Here is a 25,214-nt window from a genome sequence, read left to right as displayed (position 1 = left end):
AGGACAAGAGACAGCACCCTCAATCTTCCACCTTGTTGCTTTTTCTCTAAACTTTTTCACCCAGTGATTTAAGAAACTTTCTAATCTACACATTTACACTTTTCCTATCTAACTTTAACATTTGTTCTCATGTATCACCATGAAAACATGCTCATGAATTTCATATTATATGAAATTCATATTTTATGAAATTCAGTGTTTCCTTGAATCCTGGAACTAAATATTAGAAACAAGGGCACACACTCTGCATCTCAGACTCCAACAGCTCTCAGTTGTTTATTTTTCCTTATCAGCATTACAAGGTACAAGGAGCTGTGTGCACTATGATAAAAAAGGGGTAAAATGGCTAAAAAAGATCTTTTTCATGTTTTTTTATGTCCATTTACCCAATCAACAGATGTCAACTTGTCTCATTAAGGACTTTTGGATTTGGGTTCTTTTTCCCTTTGAACTGAAGATTGACCAGAGGGAGGCACTTTTGGTCTCATTTATTTTTCCTTATCAGCATTACAAGGTACAAGGAGCTGTGTGCACTATGATAAAAAAGGGTAAAATGGCTAAAAAAGATCTTTTTCAGGTTTTTTTATGTCCATTTACCCAATTAACAGATGCCAACTTAATTATTTTTCTTAATGACCCAACACCTGTGTGCTGCACTGGCATTTTTTACCCAATCACCCAAAAACCTCCAGGAGAAGAAGATGAAGAAGAAAGAAAAAGGACAAGAGACAACACCCTAAATCCTCCACCTTGTCTCCTGTTCTCTAAACTTTTTCACCCAGTGATTTAAAGAAACTTTCTAATTTACACATTTACACTTTTCCTATCTAACTTTACCATTTGTTCTCATGTATCACCATGAAAACACGCTCATGAAATTCATATTTTGTGAAATTCAGTGTTTCCTTGAATCCTAGAACTGAATATTAGAACCAAGGGCACACACTCTGGATCTCAGACTCCAAGGAATGAATATTTTTATTTTCATTTGTATTTTTTTCCCTTTCTAGGAGCACTACATGGCCAGCCTGATGCCTCTGCAGAGAGCCATCACCCCCTGGAAGGTGAAATGAACTTCCCAGCCCTGCTCCCCTCTGGGACTGGGAGCTGGGAACCTCCCCCGTGGAAGAAAAAGGGATTTTAATCCTTTAAAAAGTCATTGAAGTGTTGAGAGAGCCCTTGGGACAGATATTCCCAGTTTTGCTGGGATCCTCATGTGATTTTCCCAGTTTAATTTGGGATTGTTTGAGCTGGATTTGGGATGGTTTGAGCTGGATTTGGGATTGTTTGAGCTGGATTTGGGATATTTGGGATTGTTTGAGCTGGATTTGGGATATTTGGGATGGTTTGAGCTGGATTTGGGATATTTGGGATGGTTTGAGCTGGATTTGGGATGGTTTGAGCTGGATTTGGGATATTTGGGATTGTTTGAGCTGGATTTGGGATTGTTTGAGCTGGATTTGGGATTTTTGGGATTGTTTGAGGTGGATTTGGGATTGTTTGAGCTGGATTTGGGATTGTTTGAGCTGGATTTGGGATGGTTTGAGGTGGATTTGGGATGGTTTGAGCTGGATTTGGGATGGTTTGAGCTGGATTTGGGGTGGTTTGAGCTGGATTTGGGATGGTTTGAGCTGGATTTGGGATTGTTTGAGCTGGATTTGGGATTGTTTGAGGTGGATTTGGGATTGTTTGAGCTGGATTTGGGATGGTTTGAGCTGGATTTGGGGTGGTTTGAGCTGGATTTGGGATGGTTTGAGCTGGATTTGGGATTGTTTGAGCTGGATTTGAGCTGACCAGGATCTCTCTGTGCAGAATCCGCCCCAGATCCGCCCGTTCTGCCAGGAGGATTTCATGAAGAGCCTGGAGCACGCGGGGCCCCAGCTCACCTGTGTGCTCAAGGGGGACTGGCTGGGGCTCTACAGGTGAGACCTGCAGGGAATCCTGATCCTGGCTCAGCTGGGCTGGGCTCTGCAAAGCCTGGATCAGCACCAGAACCCTGCAGGGAATCCTGATCCTGCAGGGAATCCTGATCCTGGCTCAGCTGGGCTGGGCTCTGCAAAGCCTGGATCAGCACCAGAACCCAGCAGGGAATCCTGATCCTGGTTTAGCTGGGCTGGGCTCTGCAAAGCCTGGATCAGCACCAGAGCCCAGCAGGGAATCCTGATCCTGCAGGGAATCCTGATCCTGCAGGGAATCCTGATCCTGCAGGGAATCCTGATCCTGGCTTAGCTGGGCTGGGCTCTGCAAAGCCTGGCTCAGCTCTGGCATCCAGCAGGGAATCCTGATCCTGCAGGGAATCCTGATCCTGCAGGGAATCCTGATCCTGGCTCAGCTGGGCTGGGCTCAGCAAAGCCTGGATCAGCACCAGAACCCAGCAGGGAATCCTGATCCTGCAGGGAATCCTGATCCTGGCTTAGCTGGGCTGGGCTCTGCAAGGCCTGGATCAGCTCTGGTACCCAGCAGGGTGAGCCCAGCAGGGAATCCTGATCCTGGCTCAGCTGGGCTGGGCTCAGGAAAGCCTGGATCAGCACCAGAACCCTGCAGGGAATCCTGATCCTGGCTCAGCTGGGCTGGGCTCAGCAAAGCCTGGATCAGCACCAGAACCCTGCAGGGAGTCCTGATCCTGGCTCAGCTGGGCTGAGCTCAGCAAAGCCTGGATCAGCACCAGAACCCAGCAGGGTGGGACCCACAGGGAATCCTGATCCTGGCTTAGCTGGGCTGGGCTCTGCAAGGCCTGGATCAGCAGCAGAACCCAGCAGGGTGGGATCAGCAGGACTCAGCCCTGGCTGAGCTCAGGAGGGTCAGGAACAGCAAATCCAGGGTGGATTCAGCCCCGGGGTTTGTGTTTGAAATGAGTGCAGATCCCACAGGGGAGCTCCTCCAGGCTTTCCCTGGATTCTGTGGGATGGAGAAGACACTGGGGGCAGTGGGAGTGGGAAAAGTCTGGGATTGGATGGCTGAGGAGAGTGGGAAATGCACACAGAGAGTGAAATAATCCCAGACTGGGATCAGAAATAAAAATTGTGGAATCCTGGGATGGTTTGGGATAGAAAGGACCCCCGAGCCCCCCCAAATGGTTTGAGATGGGATCCAGGGAGCTTCAATCCCATCCCATTCCCATCCCACCATCCCAGGCTGCTCCAAGCTTTCCTTGGACATTCCCAGGATCCAGGGGCAGCCCCAGCTGCTCTGGGAATTCCATTCCAGATGGGAATTCCCAAAATCCCACCCCCATCTCCCCTTTCCCAGGGAATTCCCTCCATTCCCAGCTCTCCCAGCCTGGCATTGGATCCAAAGGAATTTTGGGATCCAGGGGTTTCCCTGGGAATCTCAGCACTGCAGGAAGGGTCTCCCTTCCCTTTTCCAGCCCCAACTTCCAGAAAAATCCCTCAGGATGGATTCAGAGCCTCCCAAATCCCAGAATGGTTTGGGATGGGATCCAGGGACCTTCAATCCCATCCCATTCCAATCCCACCATCCCAGGCTGCTCCAAGCTTTCCTTGGCCATTCCCGGGATCCAAGGGCAGCCCCAGCTGCTCTGGCTCCTGTTCCCGTGTCCTGCTGTGTCCCCAGGGCCACCTGGGGGGCTCAGGATGGGATTTTGGGGTGGGAGGGTCCCTGTGGGGCTCCCCCAGCTCCGGGACCCCCCAGTTCCACCATTCCTGACCTCTCTCCGCAGGAGATTCTTCAAATCCCCCAATTTCGATGGTTGGTTCCGGCAGCGGCACCGGGAGATGACACAAAAGCTCGAGGCTCTGCACCTGGAGGCCATCTGTGAGGCGGTGGGTGACAGGGACAGGGACACAGGGACACAGGGATGGGACAGGGACACAGGGATGGGACACAGGGATGGGACAGGGATGGGACACAGGGACACAGGGATAGGGATGGGACACAGGGACAGGGACAGGGACACAGGGATGGGACACAGGGACAGGGACAGAGACACGGGGACAGGGACACAGGGACACAGGGACACAGGGACAGGGACATGGGGATGGGACACAGGGACAGGGACACTGGGACAGGGACAGGGACACAGGGACAGGGACACAGGGACAGGGACACAGGGACAGGGAGACAGGGACAGGGACAGGGACACGGGAATGGGACAGGGACACACACAGGGACAGGGACACAGGGACAGGGACATGGGGATGGGACACGGGGACAGGGACACAGGGGTGGGGACACAGGGATGGGATGGGACTCAGGGCTGGGACAGGGACAAAGATGGGATGGGGACAGGGACAGGGACAGGGATGGGACAGGGCTGGTATAGGGACAGGGATGGGACACAGGGACAGGGACAGGGATGGGACACAGGGACAGGGATGGGACACAGGGACAGGGACAGGGATGGGACACAGGGACAGGGATGGGACACAGGGACAGGGATGGGACACAGGGACAGGGACAGGGATGGGACACAGGGATGGGATGGGACAGGGACAGGGACAAAGACAGGGCCAGCACTCCCTGACACCCACGTGCCATCCCTCTGGCAGTTCCCAGGCCAGGCTGGGAGCACCGACAGCTTCCAGTTCATTTTATCCCAAATATCAGAAGAAATTCTTTCCTCAGAGATGAGGAGGATCCAGGGAGAGCTTCCAGAACATTCCAGGGCCTGAAGTGGCTCCAGGAGAGCTGGGAATGTTCCCCTGGAGAGGAGAAGGATCCAGGGAGAGCTGAGAGCCCCTGCAGGGCCTGAAGGGGCTCCAGGAGAGCTGCAGAGGGACTGGGACAGGGCTGCAGGGCCAGGAGCCAGGGAATGGCTGCCAGTGCCAGAGGCCAGGGCTGGATGTTGGGATGTTGGGAATTGGGAATTGCTGGCTGGGCTGGAATTGCCAGAGCAGCTGTGGCTGCCCCTGGATCCCTGGCAGTGGCCAAGGGCAGGCTGGAGCCTGGGGCTGGGAGCAGCGGGGGGCACTGGGGGGATTTTGGGGATGTTTCAGGAATGAGGAACCCCCTGCTCACCCTTTCCTTGGGGGAATCCCTCGGGAATTGTCCCTGAGGGAAGCTGCTCTCTCCTTTAGGACATTGTGGCCTGGATGAAGGACAAGTCCGAGGTGGAGATCGTGGATCTGGTGCTGAAGCTCCGGGAGAAGCTGGTGAGTCCCTCCCTCCCTCCCCATCACTCCTGGGGCAGGGATCACTCCTGGGCCCTGGAGAACCTCCATCCCCATCCCTGGAGAGCATCAGATCCAGGGAAATTCAATGTTTGTGTGAAATCCTCAGAGCTGGGGGGGCACAGGCTGGGCTGGGTGGGTGGAAGGGTCCCTGGGTGCTGGCTGGGAAGGTGGGATGGTCCCTGGGTGCTGTGTGGGTGCTGGCTGGGTCCCTGGGTGCTGTGTGGGTCCCTGTGTGGGTCCCTGGGTGCAGTGTGGGTGCTGTGTGGGTCCCTGGGTGCTGGGAGGGTCCCTGGGTGCTGTGTGGGTCCCTGGGTGCAGTGTGGGATGATCCAGGGTGTCTCTCCCGGGGTTCAGAGCCGTTTCCTGCCTGTTTTGCTGCTGCTCTGGAGCCCCCTGAGCTGATTTGTGTCCCCCCAGGTGAGGGCTCGGTGCCAGCAGCTGCCTGTGAGGGAGGAGACGCTGCACAGGGTGGAGCTGTACATCAGCACCGTCATCAGCTCGCTGCCCCAGGACCTGCAGGCTGTGCTGCAGCACCCCTGAGCACCCCTGGGTGCCCAAAGGCTGCCCTGCAACACCCCTGAGCACCCCTGGGTGACCAGAGCATCACTGAGTGCCCAGAGCCTGCTCCTGCAGCACCCATGAGCACCCCTGGGTGTCCAGAGCATCCCTGAGTGCCCCTGAGCATCACTGAGTGCCCTGAGCATCCCTGAGCACCCCTGGGTGCCCTGAGCATCCCTGAGTACCCAAAGGCTGTGCTGCAGCACCCTGAACACCCCTGGGTGCCCAGAGCCTGCTCCTGCAGCACCCTTGGATGCCCAGAGACCGCTCCTGCAGCACCCAAAGCACCCCTGGGTGCCCTGAGCATCACTGAGCACCCAGAGCCTGCTCCTGCAGCACCCAGAGCATCCCTGAGTGCTCAGAGCCTGCTCCTGCAGCATCCCTGAGCACCCCTGGGTGCCCAGAGCATCCCTGGGTGCCCGGAGCCCACTCCTGCAGCACCCCTGGGTGCCCAGAGCCGGTTCCTGCAGCACCCAGAGCACCCCTGGGTGCCCAGAGCCCGCTCCTGCTCCTGCCCCACCACCCCCGAGGGGGACCCGGGGCCAGCGCTTCACCTTCATCCCGCTGGGATCCATCCCAGAGCTGCCAGGAGGAGGAGGAGGAAGAGGAGGAGGAAGAGGAAGAGGAGGAGGAAGAGGAGGAGGAAGAGGAGGAGGAGGTGACAATGCCATCCCTGTCCCTGGACGGCCGCTGGGAGCAGGAATTGCTGGACATGGAATTGCTGGACATGGAATGCTGGATATGGAATTGCTGGCCATGGAATGCTGGCCATGGAATGCTGCTCTGTGGACATGGAATGCTGCTCTGTGGACATGGAATGCTGATCTGGAAGCAGGAATCACTGGACATGGAATGCTGGACATGGAATTGCTGGACATGGAATGCTGCTCTGTTTCTCCAGGGCTGGAGCATCCGCAGGGATCGGAGCTCCCCGGAGTGCCCGGGAGCCCCAAATCCCAAATTTCTTCTGCTTGAGCGCCCAGCCCGAGCTCCAGGGACAGGTGGGGCTGGGGCTGTGCCCGAGGCACTTCCCAATAAAACCTGGAGAAGCCGATTCCTGCAGCTGGAATGGCCAGGAATGGGCCCTGCTGCTCTGGGCCTGCCTCCAGAGGCTGCTCCTGGGCCTGGGATCCCCCTCCTGCCCTGGCCAGGGATTTGCTGGGATCAGGGATTTGCTGGGATCAGGGATTTGCTGGGATCAGGGATTTCCTGGAACCAGGGATTTCCTGGAACCAGGGATTTCCTGGGATCAAGGATTTGCTGGGACTGAAGATTTCCTGGGATCAGGGATTTGCTGGGATCAGGGATTTGCTGGGATCAGGGATTTCCTGGGACTGAGGATTTCCTGGGATCAAGGATTTGCTGGGACCAGGGATTTGCTGGGACTGAAGATTTCCTGGGATCAGGGATTTCCTGGGACCAAGGATTCCCTGGGACTGAAGATTTCCTGGGATCAGGGATTTGGTGGGACCAGGAATTTCCTGGGACCAAGGATTCCCTGGGATCAGGGATTTCCTGGGATCAAGAATTTGCTGGAACCAGGGATTTCCTGGGATCAGGGATTTCCTGGGACTGAGGATTTCCTGGGATCAAGGATTTGCTGGGACCAGGGATTTGCTGGGACTGAAGATTTCCTGGGATCAGGGATTTGGTGGAACCAGGGATTTGGTGGGACCAAGGATTTGCTGGGACCAGGGATTTCCTGGGATCAGGGATTTGCTGGGACCAGGGATTTCCTGGGATCAGGGATTTCCTGGGATCAGGGATTTGCTGGGATCAGGGATTTCCTGGGACCAAGGATTCCCTGGGACTGAAGATTTCCTGGGATCAGGGATTTGGTGGGACCAGGGATTTCCTGGGACCAAGGATTCCCTGGGATCAGGGATTTCCTGGGACCAAGGATTCCCTGGGATCAGGGATTTCCTGGGATCAGGGATTCCCTGGGGCCAAGGATTTCCTGGGATCAAGGATTCCCTGGAACCAGGGATTTGCTGGGACCAGGGATTTCCTGGGATCAGGGATTCCCTGGGGCCAAGGATTTCCTGGGATCAAGGATTCCCTGGAACCAGGGATTTGCTGGGATCAAGGATTCCCTGGGCCCAGAGCTGCATTGCACCGCCAGGGATTCCCTCCCAGCACGGAATTTTAGCCAAAAAAAAGCCTAAAAAAGCCTAAAAAAAGCCTTTGGGAAGGATGTGGCAGCCCAGAGGGGTTGGATCCAGCGCCTCTGCTCCTGCTGGGATTGTTGGATTGTTCCTGCCCAGTGCTCCCAGTGCTCCCAGTGCTCCCAGTCTTCGCCCTTCCCATCGCTCCCTGCCCGTTCTCAGGGCTGGGGAGGAGTTGGGGGCTCAGAGGGAGCTGAATTCTCCCTGGATTTCCCCTCTGGAGCCAGGCAGGAGCAGCAGGAGGCTCTGGGTGTCTCTGGCCCTGCTGGAGGAAGGAATTCCGAGCGAGATCCCTGGGGATGGGATGAACTCTGCACACACCAGACCCCAAACCCCTCTGTGAGCTGGGAAATCTGAGTTAAAAAACCCCTGGAGCCAAACTGGGATGAGCTTTGGAGGCTGGGGAGGTTTATTGGCTTGGGGGGTTTGTCCCTGCTCGTGGTCACTCGTGGCCATCCTGGTTTTCCAGAAGGTTCCCAGAGTCCAGCCCAGCAGCTGTGGGTGCTCTGTGTCCCTCTGTCCTTCCCAAGGCTCGGAATCCGGGGGCATTTGGGTGGGAAAACCTTGGAGCCCACGGAGTCCCAGCAGTGCCAGCCCTGCTGGTGTCCCCACGTGCCACATCCCAGGGCTTGGAGATCCCTCCTGGAATTCTCCTCAGGGATGAATTTCCACCTTTGCATTCCTCCCAAGGAGGCTGGACCCCGTCTCCTGCAACTCCAATATCCCAGAATCCCGGGATGGTTTGGGATAGAAGGGACCCCCAAACCCCCCAGTGCCCCCCACACCTCCCACTGGCCCAGGCTGCTCCCAGCCCCAGGCTCCAGCCTGCCCTTGGCCACTGCCAGGGATCCAGGGGCAGCCACAGCTGCTCTGGCAATTCCAGCCCAGCCAGCAATTCCCAATTCCCAACATCCCAACATCCAGCCCTGGCCTCTGGCACTGGCAGCCATTCCCTGGCTCCTGGCCCTGCAGCCCTGTCCCAGTCCCTCTGCAGCTCTCCTGGAGCCCCTTCAGGCCCTGCAGGGGCTCTCAGCTCTCCCTGGATCCTTCTCCTCTCCAGGGGAACATTCCCAGCTCTCCTGGAGCCCCTTCAGGCCCTGCAGGGGCTCTCAGCTCTCCCTGGATCCTTCTCCTCTCCAGGGGAACATTCCCAGCTCTCCTGGAGCCCCTTCAGGCTCTGGAATGTTCTGGAAGCTCTCCCTGGATCCTTCTCCTCTCCAGGGGAACATTCCCAGCTCTCCCAGGCTGGATCCCTGGGATCTGAGGGGCTCCATCCCTGTGGATCTGCAGGGGGTGGGATTTGGGGGTCTCCAGCCCAGCCCCAGCTGTGCCCCCCCCCAAACGGCTCCAGGCACGAGGGGCCACACCCAGGGACCCTGGGGGACACCGGGGACTGTCCCTGCCATGGCAGGGGGGCACCGGGGGGGCTTGGGGGTCCCAAACCATCCCAAACCATCCCGGGATTCCCTGAGCTGCTGGGAATGTGCAAATCCCTCCTGGGAACGGGATGAGCTCAGGGAACAGCCCCCGGGAATGGGATGAGCTGGGAGCTCAGGAAACAGCCCCCAGGGAGTGGGAATGGGAATGGGAATGGGAATGGGAATGAGATGAACTGGGAGTTCAAGGAGCAGCCCCAGGGAATGGGAATGGGATAAGCTCAGGGAGCAGCTCCTGGGAATGGGAATGGGATGAGCTCGGAGCTCAGGGAGCAGCCCCCAGGGAGTGGGAATGGGATGAGCTGGGGGTTCAAGGAGCAGCCCCCAGGGAATGGGATGAGGTTGGAGTTCAAGGAGCAGTCCCAGGGAATGGGAATGGGATGAAGTTGGAGCTCAGGGAGCAGCCCCCAGGGAGTGGGATGAGGTGGGGGTTCAAGGAGCAGCCCCTGGGAGTGGGAATGGGATGAGGTTGGAGTTCATGGAGCAGCCCCCATGGAATGGGAATGGGATGAGCTCAGAGCTCAAGGAGCAGCCCCAGGGAATGGGATGAGCTCAGGGAACAGCTCCTGGGAATGGGAATGGGATGAGCTCAGAGCTCAGGGAGCAGCCCCCAGGGAGTGGGAATGGGATGAGCTGGGGGTTCAAGGAGCAGCCGCCAGGGAATGGGATGAGGTTGGAGTTCAAGGAGCAGCCCCCGGGAGTGGGATGAGCTCGGAGCTCAGGGAGTGGGAATGGTTGGAGTTCAGGGATCAGCCCCTGGGAACGGGAATGGGATGAGCTCGGAGCTCAGGGAACAGTCCCCGGGAATGGAAATGGGATGAGCTCGGAGTTCAAGGAGCAGCCCCCAGGGAGTGGGAATGGGAACGGTCGGAGTTCAAGGAGCAGCCCCCAGGGAGAGGTCGTAGAACGCCTTGAGCCCCTCGGGGCTGTGCCGGGAGCGGCTCCGGAGCAGAACATCCCTGCGGAAATTCTCCCTCATCCAGCCATAGGCCAGGCTGTGCAGGAAACCCTGCAGGGACACGCTCAGAGCCTGCGGGGACACGGGGACAGGCTCAGGGACACGGGGACAGGCTCAGGGACACGGGGACAGGCTCAGGGACACGGGGACAGGCTCAGAGCCTGCGGGGACACGGGGACAGAGGCTCAGGGCTCCGGGACCCTGCAGGGACACGGGGACAGAGGCTCAGAGCCTGGGGGGACACGGGGCAGAGGCTCAGGGACACGCTCAGAGCCCGGGGGGACACGGGGACAGGCTCAGGGACACGGGGACAGGCTCAGGGACAGGCTCAGAGCCTGCGGGGACACGGGGACAGAGGCTCAGGGCTCCGGGACCCTGCAGGGACACGGGGACAGAGGCTCAGGGACACGCTCAGAGCCTGCGGGGACACGGGGACACGGGGACACGGGGACACGGGGACACGGGGACAGGGTCAGGGCTCCGGCTGGCACCGCACACCGGGCCCTTCCCTCCGGCTGTGGCCGATTAAAGCACATTCAGAGCCCGGGAAATGCTGAAATCCCAACCCAAAAACCAGCGGGAAGAGCCGGGCTGTGTCCAGGGCTGTGTCCTCAGCCTGCCCGGGTGTCCCCAAGGGCTCCCCCGTGGGGTGGGGACAAATGTCCAGCCCTGGCAAAGGGGCTCTGACTCACTGTGGACACGTAGAGGACAAAGAGCGAGGCAGGGCTGATGCTGCTGAAGGAGAGGATGGTGAGGAGGAAGGCTGTGGGTGGGACACAAGGACATTCCTTGGTGGGACACCCTCGGTGTGACCCTGCAGGGCTGGGGACACCCCCAGTGTGACCCTGCGAGGCTCGGGGACAGGGGGACACCCCCAGTGTGACCGTGCAGGGGTGGGGGACAATGGGACACCCCCGGTGTGACCCTGGAGGTTCAGGGGCAGTGGGACACCCCCAGTGTGACCCTGCAGGGCTGGGGACACCCCCAGTGTGACCCTCATAGGGCTGGGGACACTTCCAGTGTGACCCTGGGGGTTCAGGAGCAGGGGGACACCCCCGGTGTGACCGTGCAGGGCTGGGGGAGCTGGGGACACCCCCAATGTGACACTGCGGGACTGGGGACACCCCCAGTGTGACCCTGGGGGTTCAGGGGCAGTGGGACACCCCCAATGTGACCCTGCAGGGCTGGGGACACCCCCAGTGTGACCCTGGGGGAGCTGGGGACACCCCCGGTGTGACCCTCATAGGGCTGGGGACACTCCCAGTGTGACCCGGGGGTTCAGGGGCAGTGTGACACCCCCAGTGTGACCCTGAAGAGCTGGGGGACAATGGGACACCCCCGGTGTGACCCTGGTGGCTCAGGGACAGTGTGACCCCACCCCAGCCTTGCCTGGTGTCCAGCAGATCAGGAACACGAGCTGGAAGCTCAGCGAGGCTTTTCTGACGCCGCCGCCCCCGAATCCTCCGGTTCCGTCCGGGCCCAGCAGCGGCAGCGCCGCCTTCCCCCGGTACCGGAGCCGCACCCGCCGGTACAGGAGCTGCGGGCACCGGGGGTCAGGGGAGCGCTGGGGACCCCCGGTTCCTCCCCCCGGTACAGGAGCTGCGGGCACCGGGGGTCAGCGGAGCGCTGGGGATCCCCGGTTCCTCCCCCCGGTACAGGAGCTGCGGGCACCGGGGGTCAGCGGAGCCCTGGGGACCCCCGGTTCCTCCCCCCGGTACAGGAGCTGCGGGCACCGGGGGTCAGCGGAGCCCTGGGGACCCCCGGTTCCTCCCCCCGGGCCGGGCTCTCACCGAGCAGCAGCCGAACACCAGCAGCAGGTACAGCAGGAGGATGATTTTCTCCTCCAGCCCCGCGTTCTTCCTCCCGCCGGACTGGGAGGCAACGGGAGATGAGCGGGGATGGGGAAGCGACACCCGGAGCCCCCCGGAGGCTCCCGGAAGCCCCCGGAGCCCCCCGGCCAGGGGGAGCAGCGCCCACCTGGGTGCAGATGTCTCGGCTGGGGTGGATCAGGAGGAGGCAGCTGCAAGGACAGAGCGGTTCCGGTGGTCCCGGATCCTCCCCCCGGTGTCCCGGGGAGCGGAGGGGAGTGGAGGGGAGCGGAGGGGCCGTACCTGGAGCAGTAAAGGCTGAAGGTGCCGTTGGAGCCGGTTCGGGGCACCACGGGCTCGGTGTCGGCGGAGCCTCGGGCGAGCAGCTGGGCCAGGAGGGTCAGCACCGGCAGCAGCCTCGGGAAGGGAGGGGTGTGAGTCCCGGGACCCCCGGTAGGACCGGGCCGAGCTCCCCCGGGGGCTCCTACCAGGCCAGGACCGAGGGAATTCCCTGCCGGGCGCTCTCCGGGCAGCGGCTCCGCTCCTGCGGGAGAAGAGCCCTGAACCGGGGCTGGAGCGGCGGCCGAGACCGAGGGGAGCCCCGAATCTCCGGGAGAAGGGGCTGCCCTGGACCGGCCGCTGCTCCCTGACGGTTCCCGGGTGTTCCCGGGCGAGGGGAGCCCCGAATTCCCGGGAGAAGCGGCTGGAGCGGCGGCCGAGACCGAGGGGAGCCCCGAATTCCCGGGAGAAGGGGCTGAAATGGATCGGCCGCTGCTCCCTGGCGGTTCCCCGGTGTTACCGGGGGAGTCACGGACCTGCAGCGCTGCCGGGGGCCGGGTTCGCCCCCCGAGGACGGCTCGGTGCGATTCGTACGCGTAAACAACGAGCATGAGGAGCGAGACCGAGTATGAGGTCTGGGAGGGAGAGAGGGAGAGGAACGGGGGATCCTGCTGGGTCCAGCCCCGCAAGGGCACCCCAGGACACTCCAGGACACCCCAGGACACTCCAGCACATCCCAGGACACCTCCAGGACACCCCCAGCCCCTCCAGGACACTCCAGGACACCCCAGGACACCCCCAGGACACCCCAGGACACCTCCAGGACACCCCCAGCCCCTCCAGGACACTCCAGGACACCCCAGGACACCTCAGGACACCTCAGGACACCCCCAGGACACTCCAGGACACCCCCAGGACACCCCCAGGACACCCCCAGGACACCTCAGGACACCCCCAGGACACTCCAGGACACCCCAGCACATCCCAGGACACGTCCCCGCTGTCCCCAGCAGTGTCCCGGTACCGTGGCGAGCATCCTCCCGTAGGGACAGGCGGCCAAGGCGGGCACGGAGAGCGGGGCCGGCAGCACCGGGATGGTTCCCGTGCCCAGCACGGCGCTGGCACCCAGGAAATCCGCCAGGGCCAGCAGGAACAGAGGACGCAGCTGGGGACAGGGACACCGCTGGCATCAGCCCCGACCCCCGGGAGCTCCCACCGCCCTCCCCGGGCTCCCGGGGACCGGCGGCTCCCGGGGACCGGGCCGGGTGCCGGTACCGGGCATCCCGAACCTCCCGCTCCCCTCCCGGGCCTTAAACCCGGTGCTGGCCCGGCTTTGATCCGAGCTTAGCTGGGCCAGACCCAGCTCTGTGTCCCTGGGAGCCGGGGACACTCAGCTGGACACGGCGACACTGCCAGGGGCTGGTGGCACTCACAGGGATGTGGCAGGAGTTGGTGGCACTCACCGGGAGGTGACAGCAGTGACACTGCCAGGGGTTGGTGACACTCACCGGAATGTGGCAGCAGTGACACTGCCAGGAGCCGGTGGCACTCACAGGGATGTGACAGGGGTTGGTGACACTCACCGGGATGTGACAGCAGTGACACTGCCAGGGGTTGGTGGCACTCACCGAGAGGTGACAGCAGTGACACTGCCAGGGGCTGGTGACACTCACCGGAATGTGCCAGGGGTTGGTGACACTCACCGGGATATGCCAGGGGCTGGTGACACTCACCGGGAGGTGACAGGGGTTGGTGGCACTCACGGGGATGTGCCAGGGGCTGGTGGCACTCACCGGGAGGTGACAGCAGTGACACTGCCAGGGGTTGGTGACACTCACCGGGAGGTGACAGGGGTTGGTGGCACTCACCGGGAGGTGACAGCAGTGACACTGCCAGGGGTTGGTGGCACTCACCGGGAGGTGACAGGGGTTGGTGGCACTCACCGAGAGGTGACAGCAGTGACACTGACAGGGGCTGGTGGCACTCACCGGGAGGTGACAGCAGTGACACTGCCAGGGGCTGGTGGCACTCACCGGGAGGTGACAGCAGCGCCCCTGCCAGGAGGTGACCGCCAGGATGGCTCCGCTGCCCAGGAGGCTGGAGGGGACAGGGAGGATGAGGAATGTCCCCCAGAGCCACCCGCAGGTGCCAGCCCAGGGCGGGGGACAGGGACAGGACGCACCTGAGCAGCGCGGCCGGGAGGGTGACACCGCTCAGCGCCAGGACCTGCGGGAGGCACGGAGGGAGCGGGGCCGCCCCGAGCCCACCCCGGGCACGGCCGGGATCCCCCCGGGAACCGCTGGGATTTCCCTGTTCCTTCCTCCCGGCTTTTCCCGCTGGGCTTTCCCTGTTTCTTCCTCCCGGGAACCGCTGGGATTTCCCTGTTTGTCCCTTCCGGCTTTTCCCGCTGGGATTTCCCTGTTCCTTCCTCCCAGGAACCGCTGGGATTTCCCTGTTTGTCCCTCCCGGCTTTTCCCGCTGGAATTTCCCTGATTCTTCCTCCCAGGAACCGCTGGGATTTCCCTGTTCCTTCTCCCGGGAACCGCTGGGATTTCCCTGTTTCTTCCTCCCGGGAACCGCTGGGATTTCCCTGTTCCTTCCTCCCGGGAACCGCTGGGATTTCCCTGTTCCTTCCTCCCAGGAACCGCTGGGATTTCCCTGATTCTTCCTCCCGGGTTTTCCCTGTTTCTTCCTCCCAGCCTTTCCCTGTTTCTTCCTCCCGCTGGGCTTTTCCTGTTTCTTCCTCCCGGCTTTTCCCGCTAGGATTTCCCGCTGGGATTTCCCCGTTTCCTCCTCCCGGCTTTTCCCGCTGGGATTTCCCTGTTTCCTCCTCCCGGCTTTTCCCGCTGGGATTTCCCTGTTTCCTCCTCCCGGGAACCGCTGGGATTTCCCGCTGGGAATTTCCCTGTTTCTTCGTCCCGGGTTTTCCCTGTTTCTTCCTCCCGGCTTTTCCCGCTGGGATTTCCCTGTTTCCTCCTCCCGTTTTTTCCCGCTGGGATTTCCCTGTTTCCTCCCATTTTTTCCCGCTGGGATCTCCTCCCAGGTTTCCCGGGGCTCGGAGGGCCGAGAAGCCGCGTCCCGGGCCCGGGACTCAGCCGGGAACAGCGGGGCAGAGCCCGGTAGGAGCCGCTCCGGCCCCAGAGGAATCCCTGCCCGGCTGTCCCCTCTCCTTGGGGTGGCCCTGGCCACCCTGGGCCGGTCCCAACGCGCTGCCCCAAACCCCGCCTGGGGGGAGCTGCCCCGGGAAGGATTTGCTGGAATCCAGCGCTCAGCTGGAGCCTCTCCCGCTCTGCCCCGGGCAGGATTTGCTGGAGTCCAGCGCTCAGCTGGAGCCTCTCCCGCTCTGCCTTGGGAAGGATTTGTTGGAATCCAGCGCTCAGCTGGAGCCTCTCCTGCTCTGCCTTGGGAAGGATTTGCTGGAATCCAGCGCTCAGCTGGAGCCTCTCCCGCTCCGCCTTTACCTGGAGATCCGAGAGGGCCGGGGGCAGCTCCTGGGCGCTGGCCATGGGCGGCAAACGGAGCCCGGAGCGACCCCGGCTGTCCCCGGATGGAAGGGATGGAAAGGATGGAAAGGGATGGAAAGGATGGAAAGGGTGGAATGGGATGGAAGGGGTGGAAGGAAGGGATGGAAGGGGTGGAAGGAAGGGATGGAAGGGGTGGAAGGAAGGGACGGAAGGGGTGGAAGGGACAGAAGGGGTGGAAAGGATGGAAGGGATGGAAAGGGACGGAAGGAAGGGACAGAAGGGATGGAAGGGGTGGAAGGGACAGAAGGGGTGGAGGGAAGGGACAGAAGGGACAGAAGCGATGGAAGGAAGGGACAGAAGGGACAGAAGTGATGGAAGGAAGGGACAGAAGCGATGGAAACGATGGAAAGGGACAGAAGCGATGGAAGGAAGGGACAGAAGGAACAGAAGTGATGGAAGGAAGGGACAGAAGCGATGGAAGGAAGGGACAGAAGCGATGGAAAGGGATGGAAGCGATGGAAGCAGCTCCTGCCGTGCCCGGGCTCGCTCCACGCCCAGCTCTGCGACGCGGCCGCGGCGCAGCCGGAGGAACCGGCCCGGCCGGGGCAGCAGGAGCTTCCCAGAGCTCCTGGAAGTTTTGTTTCCCACAACTCCCGGAGGTTTTGTTTCCCAGAGGAGCAGCCGGCGCCAGCCCCGCGGGCGGGGAGGGATCAGCCCCCGGCGAGGGAGAGCCCAAAGGAGCGCTCGGATGTCCCTGGACACACCGGGAATGAGGGAACAGCGCCGGGAGAGCAGCCGGGAGCTCCTGGAGCTGATCCAGGCCTGGAGCCCCTCAGTTCCCAGGGATCCAGCCTGGGAGAGCTGGGAATGTTCCCCTGGAGAGGAGAAGGATCCAGGGAGAGCTTCCAGAACATTCCAGAGCCTGAAGGGGCTCCAGGAGAGCTGGGAATGTTCCCCTGGAGATGAGAAGGATCCAGGGAGAGCTGAGAGCCCCTGCAGGGCCTGAAGGGGCTCCAGGAGAGCCGGGAATGTTCCTCTGGAGAAGGGAAAGCTCCTCTCCATTCACTCGGCTGCCACACCACGACTGCAGGTGCAGGAATGAACCATTCCCGTTCTCACACTCCCAGGAACTTCAGGAAATCACGGGATTCAGCAATTTGGTGCTAATTTTAAACCCAAGGATGTTTCAATATCCAGCAAAAACCCCCCAAGCAATCTCGTCCCCAGGAGCCACCGGAGCCCCCTCAAACAGGAATTTTGTGTTTATTCCAGGGATATTTGGCCGAAGGGAAAGGGAAGAGGGAGGGATGTGGGGGAGGCTCCGAGGGAAGGAGGGAGAGGGGCTGGAGGTGACGGTGACACGGAGCTGGGCACTCCTGGAGATGCTCCCCTGCAGCAGCTTCATCTTCCTCTGCCAGGAACAGACGGAGGCACCGGGATGGATCCGTGTCCTGCCTGATGGATCCCACCTTATCCAGCTGGATCCCACCTTGTCCCTCCTTTTCCAGCTGGATCCCACCTTAACCCACCTTTTCCAGCTGGATCCCATCTTATCCCTCCTCTCCCAGCTGGATCCCATCTTATCCCTCCTTTTCCAGCTGGATCCCATCTTATCCCACCTTATCCAGCTGGATCCCATCTTATCCCTCCTTTTCCAGCTGGATCCCATCTTATCCCTCCTCTCCCAGCTGGATCCTGCCTTATCCCACCTTTTCCAGCTGGATCCCATCTTATCCCTCCTCTCCCAGCTGGATCCCACACCGATTCCCTGCTCCCTGTTGGATCCCACAGGGGTCCCCACCACCCCTGGGATCCATTCCAGGTCGCTCCATCCCACAGGAGCAGAAGGAGAGCAGGGATCCACCCTCAGCCTGAGCAGCCAGGGCAGGAGGAGGCTCCATCTCCCTCTGGAGTTGTGGGAATGGCTCCGGGGAAAGAGCTGGAGCCACCCCTGCCATTCCAGAGGCTCTCCTTGATTCCAAACTGGGAGCAGGGACTGAACTCTCCCCTGGCTGAGCCGGAACTTTCATCCTTAAGGAGAGTTTCAAACATTCCTGGGACAAACTCTCCCACTCCCACCCCGTTCCCCCCACCAGGGAGCACCCGGATCCCAGTGGGAACATCCCTGGCTGCAGCCCCAGGAAGGGCTCAGCTGTGTCCCCCTCCCAGCAGGGCAGAGCCTGGGACACGTTTTCCCTGAGGGTTTTTTTTGGAGGAGAAATTGGCACCGGAATCCAGGGAATTTGGCCGCTGACAGGACCAGGAACAGCCAAGGAGGGGAGCTGCAGGTCCCTGTCCCAGGATCCTTCCCCAGGAGCTGCTCCCAAACCTGCTCCTGGCTGGGCTCCAGGACACCCTGGGGGTTAATCCAGAGCCATCCCCGAGTCTGGGCCCAGCTTTAGCAGCCAGGATTGAATTCCAATTGGAATTCCAGTTGGCAGGGAACAACACCCAGAGGGGCTCTGGAGGATCCAGGGGAGCAGAGCTGGGAAGAGCCAAATCCAGGGATGCAGCAGAACATCCCAGCCCATTCCAGGATGTCCTGGCTTCCTTCTTTCACCGATTCCCAAGAAATCCGGGAAGAACCTCAAGGCTCCTGAGCCCTGGCCAGGCTGTCCCTGTCCCCAGGGTCCTGTCCCATCCCAGCAGGAGCAGCCCCTTTCCTCCCAGAGCAGCCAGACTTCCCTGGAACCTTCCAGAAGCAGGAGCAGGGCACTCATTTCAGCCTTTCCTCTGCTCCCAGCTGGGTCAGGCAGCTCAGATTCCCCCTCGGCCCCATCCACAGGGAGATCCTGTCACTCCTGGAATCCCTGAGAACCCAGAGAGGATCCCTGGGAGGGAGGGAGGGAGGGAGGGAGGGAGGGAGGGAGGGAGGGAGGGAGGGAGGGAGGGAGGGAGGGAGGGAGGGAGGGAGGGAGGGAGGGAGGAAGGGAGGAAGGGAGGAAGGAAGGAAGGAAGGAAGGAAGGAAGGAAGGAAGGAAGGAAGGAAGGAAGGAAGGAAGGAAGGAAGGAAGGAAGGAAGGAAGGAAGGAAGGAAGGAAGGAAGGAAGGAAGGAAGGAAGGAAGGAAGGAAGGAAGGAAGGAAGGAAGGAAGGAAGGAAGGCAGAGCCTGCAGTTGCATCCACTGCTCAAATCTGGCTCTGGAAAAGAACCTGAGGGGGAAATTCCCAGGATTTCCTGCACTGATCCCCATCTTCCCGAGCCTTCCACGGCCTGGTGCCTTTTTAGCTCCACCTAAAGTGCTTTCCACCTTCCCTTTCATCTCCTGAGTCACCAGCCTGGCTGGAGCTTGAAGATCCAAGTGAATTCCACTCGATCCCACGCCTGAGAGGTAGGGATTGTTTTTAAATCACCTTTAGAACACCTCAGCACCTTCAATTCCACGGCTTTCAGATCAAGTCCCAACTCGGAGCGAATTCTCCCTGCAGAGGCTTTGGGGCTGGAAAAATTGGCACAATCCCACTGTAAAAACAGTGACTGGAGCCCAAACCCCGGAGAGCTCCTGGGATGAGGTTTTGGTGTCCTCAGGAACGACTCTTATGGAAAACAGAACCAACTCCAACCCTCATCTCTTGCCGTGGAGCCACCAGGAGCCGTGTGCCGAGCTCTTGGCGATGCTCAGCTTCTCCTCGGGGCTGAAGTGGAGGATGGCCAGGATGGCGGTGAGCGTCTGCTGCCGGCCCCGCGCGTCCGGCAGCGTCAGGAAGCGGTACACCACGTTCTTCAGGTACTCCAGGTTGGCTCCTTCCCTGCTCTTATCCCGGCAATTCTTCTGGATCTCTCCCCGCAGCACCTCCACCTCCTCCCGGTGCTTGTCCTCCTCGGCCAGGGCCCTGCCCTGGAGCTGGTGCAGCTGCACCTCCAGCCGGTGTTTGTGCTTGCGCAGCGCCGCGATCTCCACCTCCTTGCGCGCCAGCTGCTCGGCGTACAGGAAGAAGGTGGGCTCGGAGCCCGAGCAGGGCTGCAGCTCCTGCGGGAGGATCTCCGAGGAATCCCGGCCGGGAACGTCCCCGGAGGCGCCGTCCCGGGAGCTCTTGGTGCCGTGGGGCGGCGCCGGGGCGCGGAGCCGCTCCAGCTCCCGCTCCTTCTCGGCCAGCACGGCCAGCGCCCGGTCCCGCTGCTTGTGCATCTCCTCCTCCAGGCGCAGCGCCCGCTCGCGGAACTGCAGCTGGCAGCGCTCCAGCTCCTGCCGGTGCAGCTGCTGCAGCTGCTGCAGCTCCTGCCGCTTGGCCTCCAGCTCCTGCCGCTGCCGCTCCTGCGCCTCGTCCGCCGCCAGCTGCAGCAGCACCTGCTTGTCCCGGAGCTCCGCCAGCTGCTCCCGCGCCTCCTCCAGCTCCTTGGCCAGCCCCACGTCCTTGCTGGCCTTGCTCTTCAGCACCTGCTGCGCCCTCACCTTGTAGCGCTCAAACTCCTCCTTCAGCTGCCTCAGCTCCTGCTGGCAGTGCCCGCCCGTGCCTTTGTCCCCGTCACCGCTGCCCGGGGCTGGCTCCGCTGGCTCCGCTGGCTCCTCTGGTTCCCGCGGCTCCTCCGGCTCCAGCTCCGGGCCCTTCCCGGCCGCCGCCTGCAGGAGCTTCCGCAGCTTCTCCATCTTCTCCTTGAGCACGGACACGTCCAGGGTGGTCTCCTCCACGGCCTCCTCGCCCAGGGAGCGGCTGGAGGCGGCGATGGCCAAGGTTTTGTTCTCCAGGTCCAGCTGCAGCAGGCGGTCCTTGAGCCTCTGGATGGTGGCCTGGTCCCTCTGCTTGGTCCTCTCGTAGGTGCCCAGCAGCTCGGACACCTGCGCCACCTGCGCCTCCAGCTCGGCCACGCGCTGCTCCTCCCGCTGCGAGCGCTGCCGCAGCTGCTCCTCCGCCTGCGCTGTCTGCAGGGACACGGCGGGGTCAGGGCAGTGCGGGGGACAGGGGGGGACAGCGGGGGGACAGCGGGGGGACAGGGGGGGACAGCTGGGTCACAGCTGGGGTCACACCTGGGGCTATACCTGGGGTCCCACCTGGGTCACAGCTGGGGTCACAGCTGGGGTTATACCTGGGGTCACAGCTGGGTGACAGCTGGGTGACAGCTGGGGTTATACCTGGGGTCACAGCTGGGTCACACCTGGGGTGACAGCTGGGTGACAGCTGTGTCATATCTGGGGTTATACCTGGGGTCACAGCTGGGTCACAGCTGGGACACACCTGGGGTCACAGCTGGGTGACAGCTGGGGCTATACCTGGGGTTCCACCTGGGCCCTGCTCTGCTCCCAACAAGGGGCCCTCCCCACCCCTGGAATCCTGCCTGAAACACCTCCCTGCCCTGGCTCTTTGGGGATTTGTGTGTTTAAAATCCTGGGATGGTTTGGGATAGAAGGGACCCCCAAACCCCCCAGTGCCCCCCACACCTCCCACTGGCCCAGGCTGCTCCCAGCCCCAGGCTCCAGCCTGCCCTTGGCCACTGCCAGGGATCCAGGGGCAGCCCCAGCTGCTCTGGCAATTCCAGCCCAGCCAGCAATTCCCAATTCCCAATTCCCAACATCCCACCCCCATCTCCCCTTTCCCAGGGAATTCCCTCCATTCCCTCTCTCCAGCCCTGCCCCGGCTCCGCTCCAGGAAGGAATTTTGGGATCCAGGGGTTTCCCTGGGAATCTCAGCACTGCAGGAAGGGTCTCCCTTCCCTTTTCCAGCCCCAGCTTCCAGAAAAATCCCTCGGGATGGACCCAGAGCCTCCCAAATCCCAGAATGGTTTGAGATGGGATCCAGGGACCTTCAATCCCATCCCATTCCAATCCCACCATCCCAGGCTGCTCCAAGCTTTCCTTGGCCATTCCCGGGATCCAGGGGCATCCACAGCTGCTCTGAGCCATTTATTTCAAACCTCCTGGAATCTGAGGCACTGGGAAGGGGAATTTGTCCCACTCCAGTCTCACTTCCCGGGTACCTCCCACCTCCAGCTGTTCCCCGGGATTGTCACCCCATCAATCCAAGCCAGGACACTTTGGACTCAGACTGGGAGTGGGAATTTGGCTCCTCCAGCCCCAAACCCCAGCCCAGTCCCTCATTCCCATCCAGGAATCACCTTCTTCATCTCCTGCACCAGCTGCAGCTGGAAGTGGTTCTTGAGGGCGGCCATCTCCTCCTGCAGCTCCTGGATGCGCGGGTCGGCTTTGCCGTTCTCCTCCCGCAGTCCCTGCAGCTCCCTCCGCAGCTCCTCCAGCTCCCGGCTCAGCTGCTGCTCCTGGTGGCCCTGGGCTCGCTCGGCGGCTCCGGCGCTGCCGGCCGACGCATCCCTGGCCTGCTGCAGCTGCAGCTCGGCGGCGCGGCGCGCCTCGCGCTCGGCGCGCAGCAGCTCCTGCAGCTCGCGCAGCATCAGCCCGTGGTCGCCCTGCTCGCGCTCCCGCTCCCGCTGCTGCTCCGCCAGGCGCCCGCGGGTCTGGGCCAGCTGCTCCTGCAGCTCCGCGTCCCTCCCGGCCGCCTCCTCCAGCTCCCGCCTCATCTGCAGCCGCTCCGCCCGGTACGAGGCCTCCACGCGGGATTTCTCCTGCGTCAGCGTGGCCAGCGCGGCCGTCAGCGTGGCCAGCTGGGCTTGCAGCTGCTGCGGGCGCCGTTCTGCGTCACCGGGACACGGCTCCCCGCTCTCGGAGCCGCTCGCATCCTCTGCTCCCCGGGAAGGGGCGGCCGAGGGTTTCTCCTCCTCGCTGTCGCTGTCCTCACCCCGGCGCTCCCCGGGCGGTGACACCGCCGGCTTCTCCTCGGGGGGCACGGACAGCACCTTCAGGCTGGACTCCAGAGCTTCCTTCTCCTTCAGGAGGCTCTTGTAGGCCAGGACGACATCCTTGAGGCGCGCCTGGAAGCGCTGGAGCTGCTGTTTCTGTGTCTCGATGGTCTCCAGCAGCTCCTTCCTGCTGGGGCCGCCACCGAAGTTCATCCCGAACTTCTCCATGGTGGGAAATCTGGGGAGAGAGGGATGGGGAGGAAAGGAAGCTTGGGATGGGCAGGGGAAGCGGTCTGGGCACACACGGGATGGAAAATGGGCAGCAGACAGCATAAACATCACTAACAAACATCAGAAACATCAAAAACATCATGAACAAACATCAGAAACATCACAAACAAAAATCACAAACATCATAAACATCACAAACAAACATCATAAACATCATAAACAAACATCAGAAACATCAGAAACATCACAAACATCATAAACATCATAAAAATCACAAACATCATAAACATCACTAACAAACATCACAAACATCATAAACATCATAAAAATCACAAACATCACAAAAATCATAAAAATCACAAAAATCAAACATCACAGACATCACAAACAAACATAAACATCACTAACAAACATCACAAACATCATAAAAATCACAAAGATCACAAAAATCAAACATCACAAACATCATAAACATCATAAAAATCACAAAAATCACAAACATCACAAACCCTGGCCCACCCTCCTGACCCCCCCAAACTCCCATCCTGACCCCAAACTCCCATCCTGACCCCCCCGGACACCACCGAGCCCCCCTCATCACCCCCTCAGGACCACCCTGACTCCCTCCCTGACCCCCCCAAACCACCCTGACCCCCACCCTGAACCCCCAGACCACCCTGACCCCCTCGGACCCCCTGGGCCCCCATTGTCACCCTCTCAGGACCCCCCTGACCCCTCCAAACCATCCTGACCCCCCCGGACACCAGCGGGCCCCCATCGTCACCCCCTCAGGACCACCCTGACCCCCCCAAACCATCCTGACCCCCCCGGACACCAGCGGGCCCCCATCGTCACCCCCTCAGGACCACCCTGACCCCCACCCTGACCCCCCCAAACCATCCTGACCCCCTCAGGACCACTCTGACCCCCACCCTGACCCCTCCAGACCACCCTGACCCCCCTGGACACCACTGGCCCCCCACTGTCACCCCCTCAGGACCACCCTGACCCCCCAGATTCCCATCCTGACCCCCCCGGACCCCCTGGGCCCGCATCGTCACCCCCTCAGGACCCTCCTGACCCCCTCAGGACCCCCCTGACCCCCTCAGGACCACCCTGACCCCCTCAGGACCACCCTGACCCCCACCCTGACCCCCTCAGGACCACCCTGACCCCCTCCCGATCCCTCCGCCCACCTCGGTCCCCTCCCGTCCCCGCCGGTCCCCCCCGTTCCCCCCCGTTCCCCTCACCTCCGGCCGGTTCCGCCGCGCGGCCACTTCCGCCGGAAGCTGCCGGTAGGGGCGGGGCAATGGCCCGGTCACGGGGGGGGGCGTGGCTACGCACCATATAAGGAAATGAGTGGGCGTGGCTAAAGGGGCTGCTCGGCGAGGTGGGTGTGGCTTTGCTGTGAGGGGCGTGGCCTCAGTGCCCGGAGTGGGCGTGGTCTAAGCGCCCGGAGTGGGCGTGGCCTCATCGCTGGGGGCGTGGTCTGGGTGAGGGGCGTGGTCCTCGCCGTGGGCGTGGTCAACGGGAGGGGCGGGGCTTCCGGCCCGGCTCAGCACGGCGGGGACAGCCCGGGGGTCCCGTGTGCCCCCCCGGGAATGCCGCGTGTCCTCTGTGTCCCCCGTGTCCCCCTCCGTGTCCCCTGTGCCCCCCCGGGAATGCCGCGTGTCCTCTGTGTCCCCCTCCGTGTCCCCTGTGTGCCCCCCGGGAATGCCGCGTGTCCCCCGTGTCCCCCGTGTCACCCTCCGGGAATGCCGCGTGTCCTCTGTGCCCCCCCGGGAATGCCGCGTGTCCCCCGTGTCCCCTTCGTGTCCCCCGTGTGTCCTCCGGGAATGCCGCGTGTCCCCCGTGTCCCCTTCGTGTCCCCTGTGTCCCCCCGGGAATGCCGCGTGTCCCCTGTGTCCCCCCCCGAGAGTGCCGCGTGTCCTCTGTGTCCCCCCGTGTGCCCTGTATCCCCCCCCGGGAGTGCCGCGTGTCCCCTGTGTCCCCTTCGTGTCCCCCTCCGGGAATGCCGCGTGTCCCCCGTGTCCCCCTTCGTGTCCCCCGTGTGCCCCCCCGGGAGTGCCGCGTGTCCCCTGTGTCCTCCTCCGTGTCCCTGTGTCCCCCCGGGAATGCCGCGTGTCCCTCCGTGTCCCCCGTGTCACCCCCCGGGAGTGCCGCGTGTCCCCTGTGTCCCCTCCGTGTCCCCCGTGTGCCCCCCCGGGAATGCCGCGTGTCCCCCGTGTCCCCCCGGGAATGCCGCGTGTCCTCTGTGTCCCCTTCGTGTCCCCTGTGTCCCCCCGGGAATGCCGCATGTCCCCCGTGTCCCCCTCCGTGTCCCCTGTGTGCCCCCCCGGGAATGTCGCGTGTCCTCCGTGTCCCCCGTGTCCCCCTCCGTGTCCCCTGTGCCCCCCCGGGAATGCCGCGTGTCCTCTGTGTCCCCCTCCGTGTCCCCCTCCGTGTCCCCTGTGCCCCCCCGGGAGTGCCGCGTGTCCTCTGTGTCCCCCTCCGTGT

At 61.8% G+C, this 25,214-nt stretch overlaps 3 protein-coding genes across 6 annotated transcripts in view; 1 reads left to right on the top strand and 2 right to left on the bottom strand.

Moving 5' to 3' along the window:
- LOC131573851 (protein DENND6B-like) overlaps positions 1-5,808 on the top strand; it is a 29,107-nt gene extending 23,299 nt beyond the window's left edge. For all 3 annotated transcript variants that reach the window (XM_058828165.1, XM_058828166.1, XM_058828164.1), the window contains exons 16-20: positions 1,011-1,064; positions 1,813-1,922; positions 3,680-3,782; positions 5,037-5,111; positions 5,550-5,808. In XM_058828165.1, coding sequence (XP_058684148.1) covers positions 1,011-1,064; positions 1,813-1,922; positions 3,680-3,782; positions 5,037-5,111; positions 5,550-5,672 — 465 coding nt within the window. In that variant the 3' untranslated portion in view covers positions 5,673-5,808. The remainder of the gene's footprint in view (positions 1-1,010; positions 1,065-1,812; positions 1,923-3,679; positions 3,783-5,036; positions 5,112-5,549) is intronic.
- Positions 5,809-11,606: 5,798 nt separating this feature from the next.
- Positions 11,607-15,895, bottom strand: LOC131592653 (uncharacterized). Its single transcript, XM_058864311.1, has 10 exons — positions 15,798-15,895; positions 14,519-14,562; positions 14,250-14,433; positions 13,361-13,501; positions 12,873-12,971; positions 12,546-12,601; positions 12,361-12,474; positions 12,227-12,269; positions 12,040-12,120; positions 11,607-11,786 (listed from the first exon to the last, which is right to left on the bottom strand). Exons 1-10 carry the CDS (start codon positions 15,840-15,842, stop codon positions 11,607-11,609), a joined length of 987 nt encoding a protein of 328 aa, XP_058720294.1. The 5' UTR covers positions 15,843-15,895.
- A 3,002-nt stretch (positions 15,896-18,897) lies between these two features.
- On the bottom strand, positions 18,898-24,018 carry LOC131573849 (GRIP and coiled-coil domain-containing protein 1-like). 2 transcript variants are annotated; one of them, XM_058828162.1, is made up of 3 exons: positions 23,969-24,018; positions 21,852-22,780; positions 18,898-20,661 (listed from the first exon to the last, which is right to left on the bottom strand). In XM_058828162.1, exons 2-3 carry the CDS (start codon positions 22,713-22,715, stop codon positions 19,366-19,368), a joined length of 2,160 nt encoding a protein of 719 aa, XP_058684145.1. In that variant the 5' UTR covers positions 22,716-22,780; positions 23,969-24,018; the 3' UTR covers positions 18,898-19,365. The 2 variants fall into 2 exon arrangements, with proteins under 2 accessions (XP_058684145.1, XP_058684144.1); XM_058828161.1 differs by lacking the exon at positions 23,969-24,018 and having other exon boundaries at positions 21,852-22,860.
- Positions 24,019-25,214: the final 1,196 nt, after the last annotated feature.

This window comes from Poecile atricapillus, chromosome Z (assembly GCF_030490865.1).
Source record: "Poecile atricapillus isolate bPoeAtr1 chromosome Z, bPoeAtr1.hap1, whole genome shotgun sequence".
In the NCBI taxonomy this organism is placed as follows: domain Eukaryota; kingdom Metazoa; phylum Chordata; class Aves; order Passeriformes; family Paridae; genus Poecile; species Poecile atricapillus.
Note: the sequence above shows the minus strand (reverse complement) of the source record. Positions and strands in the feature narration are given on the sequence as shown.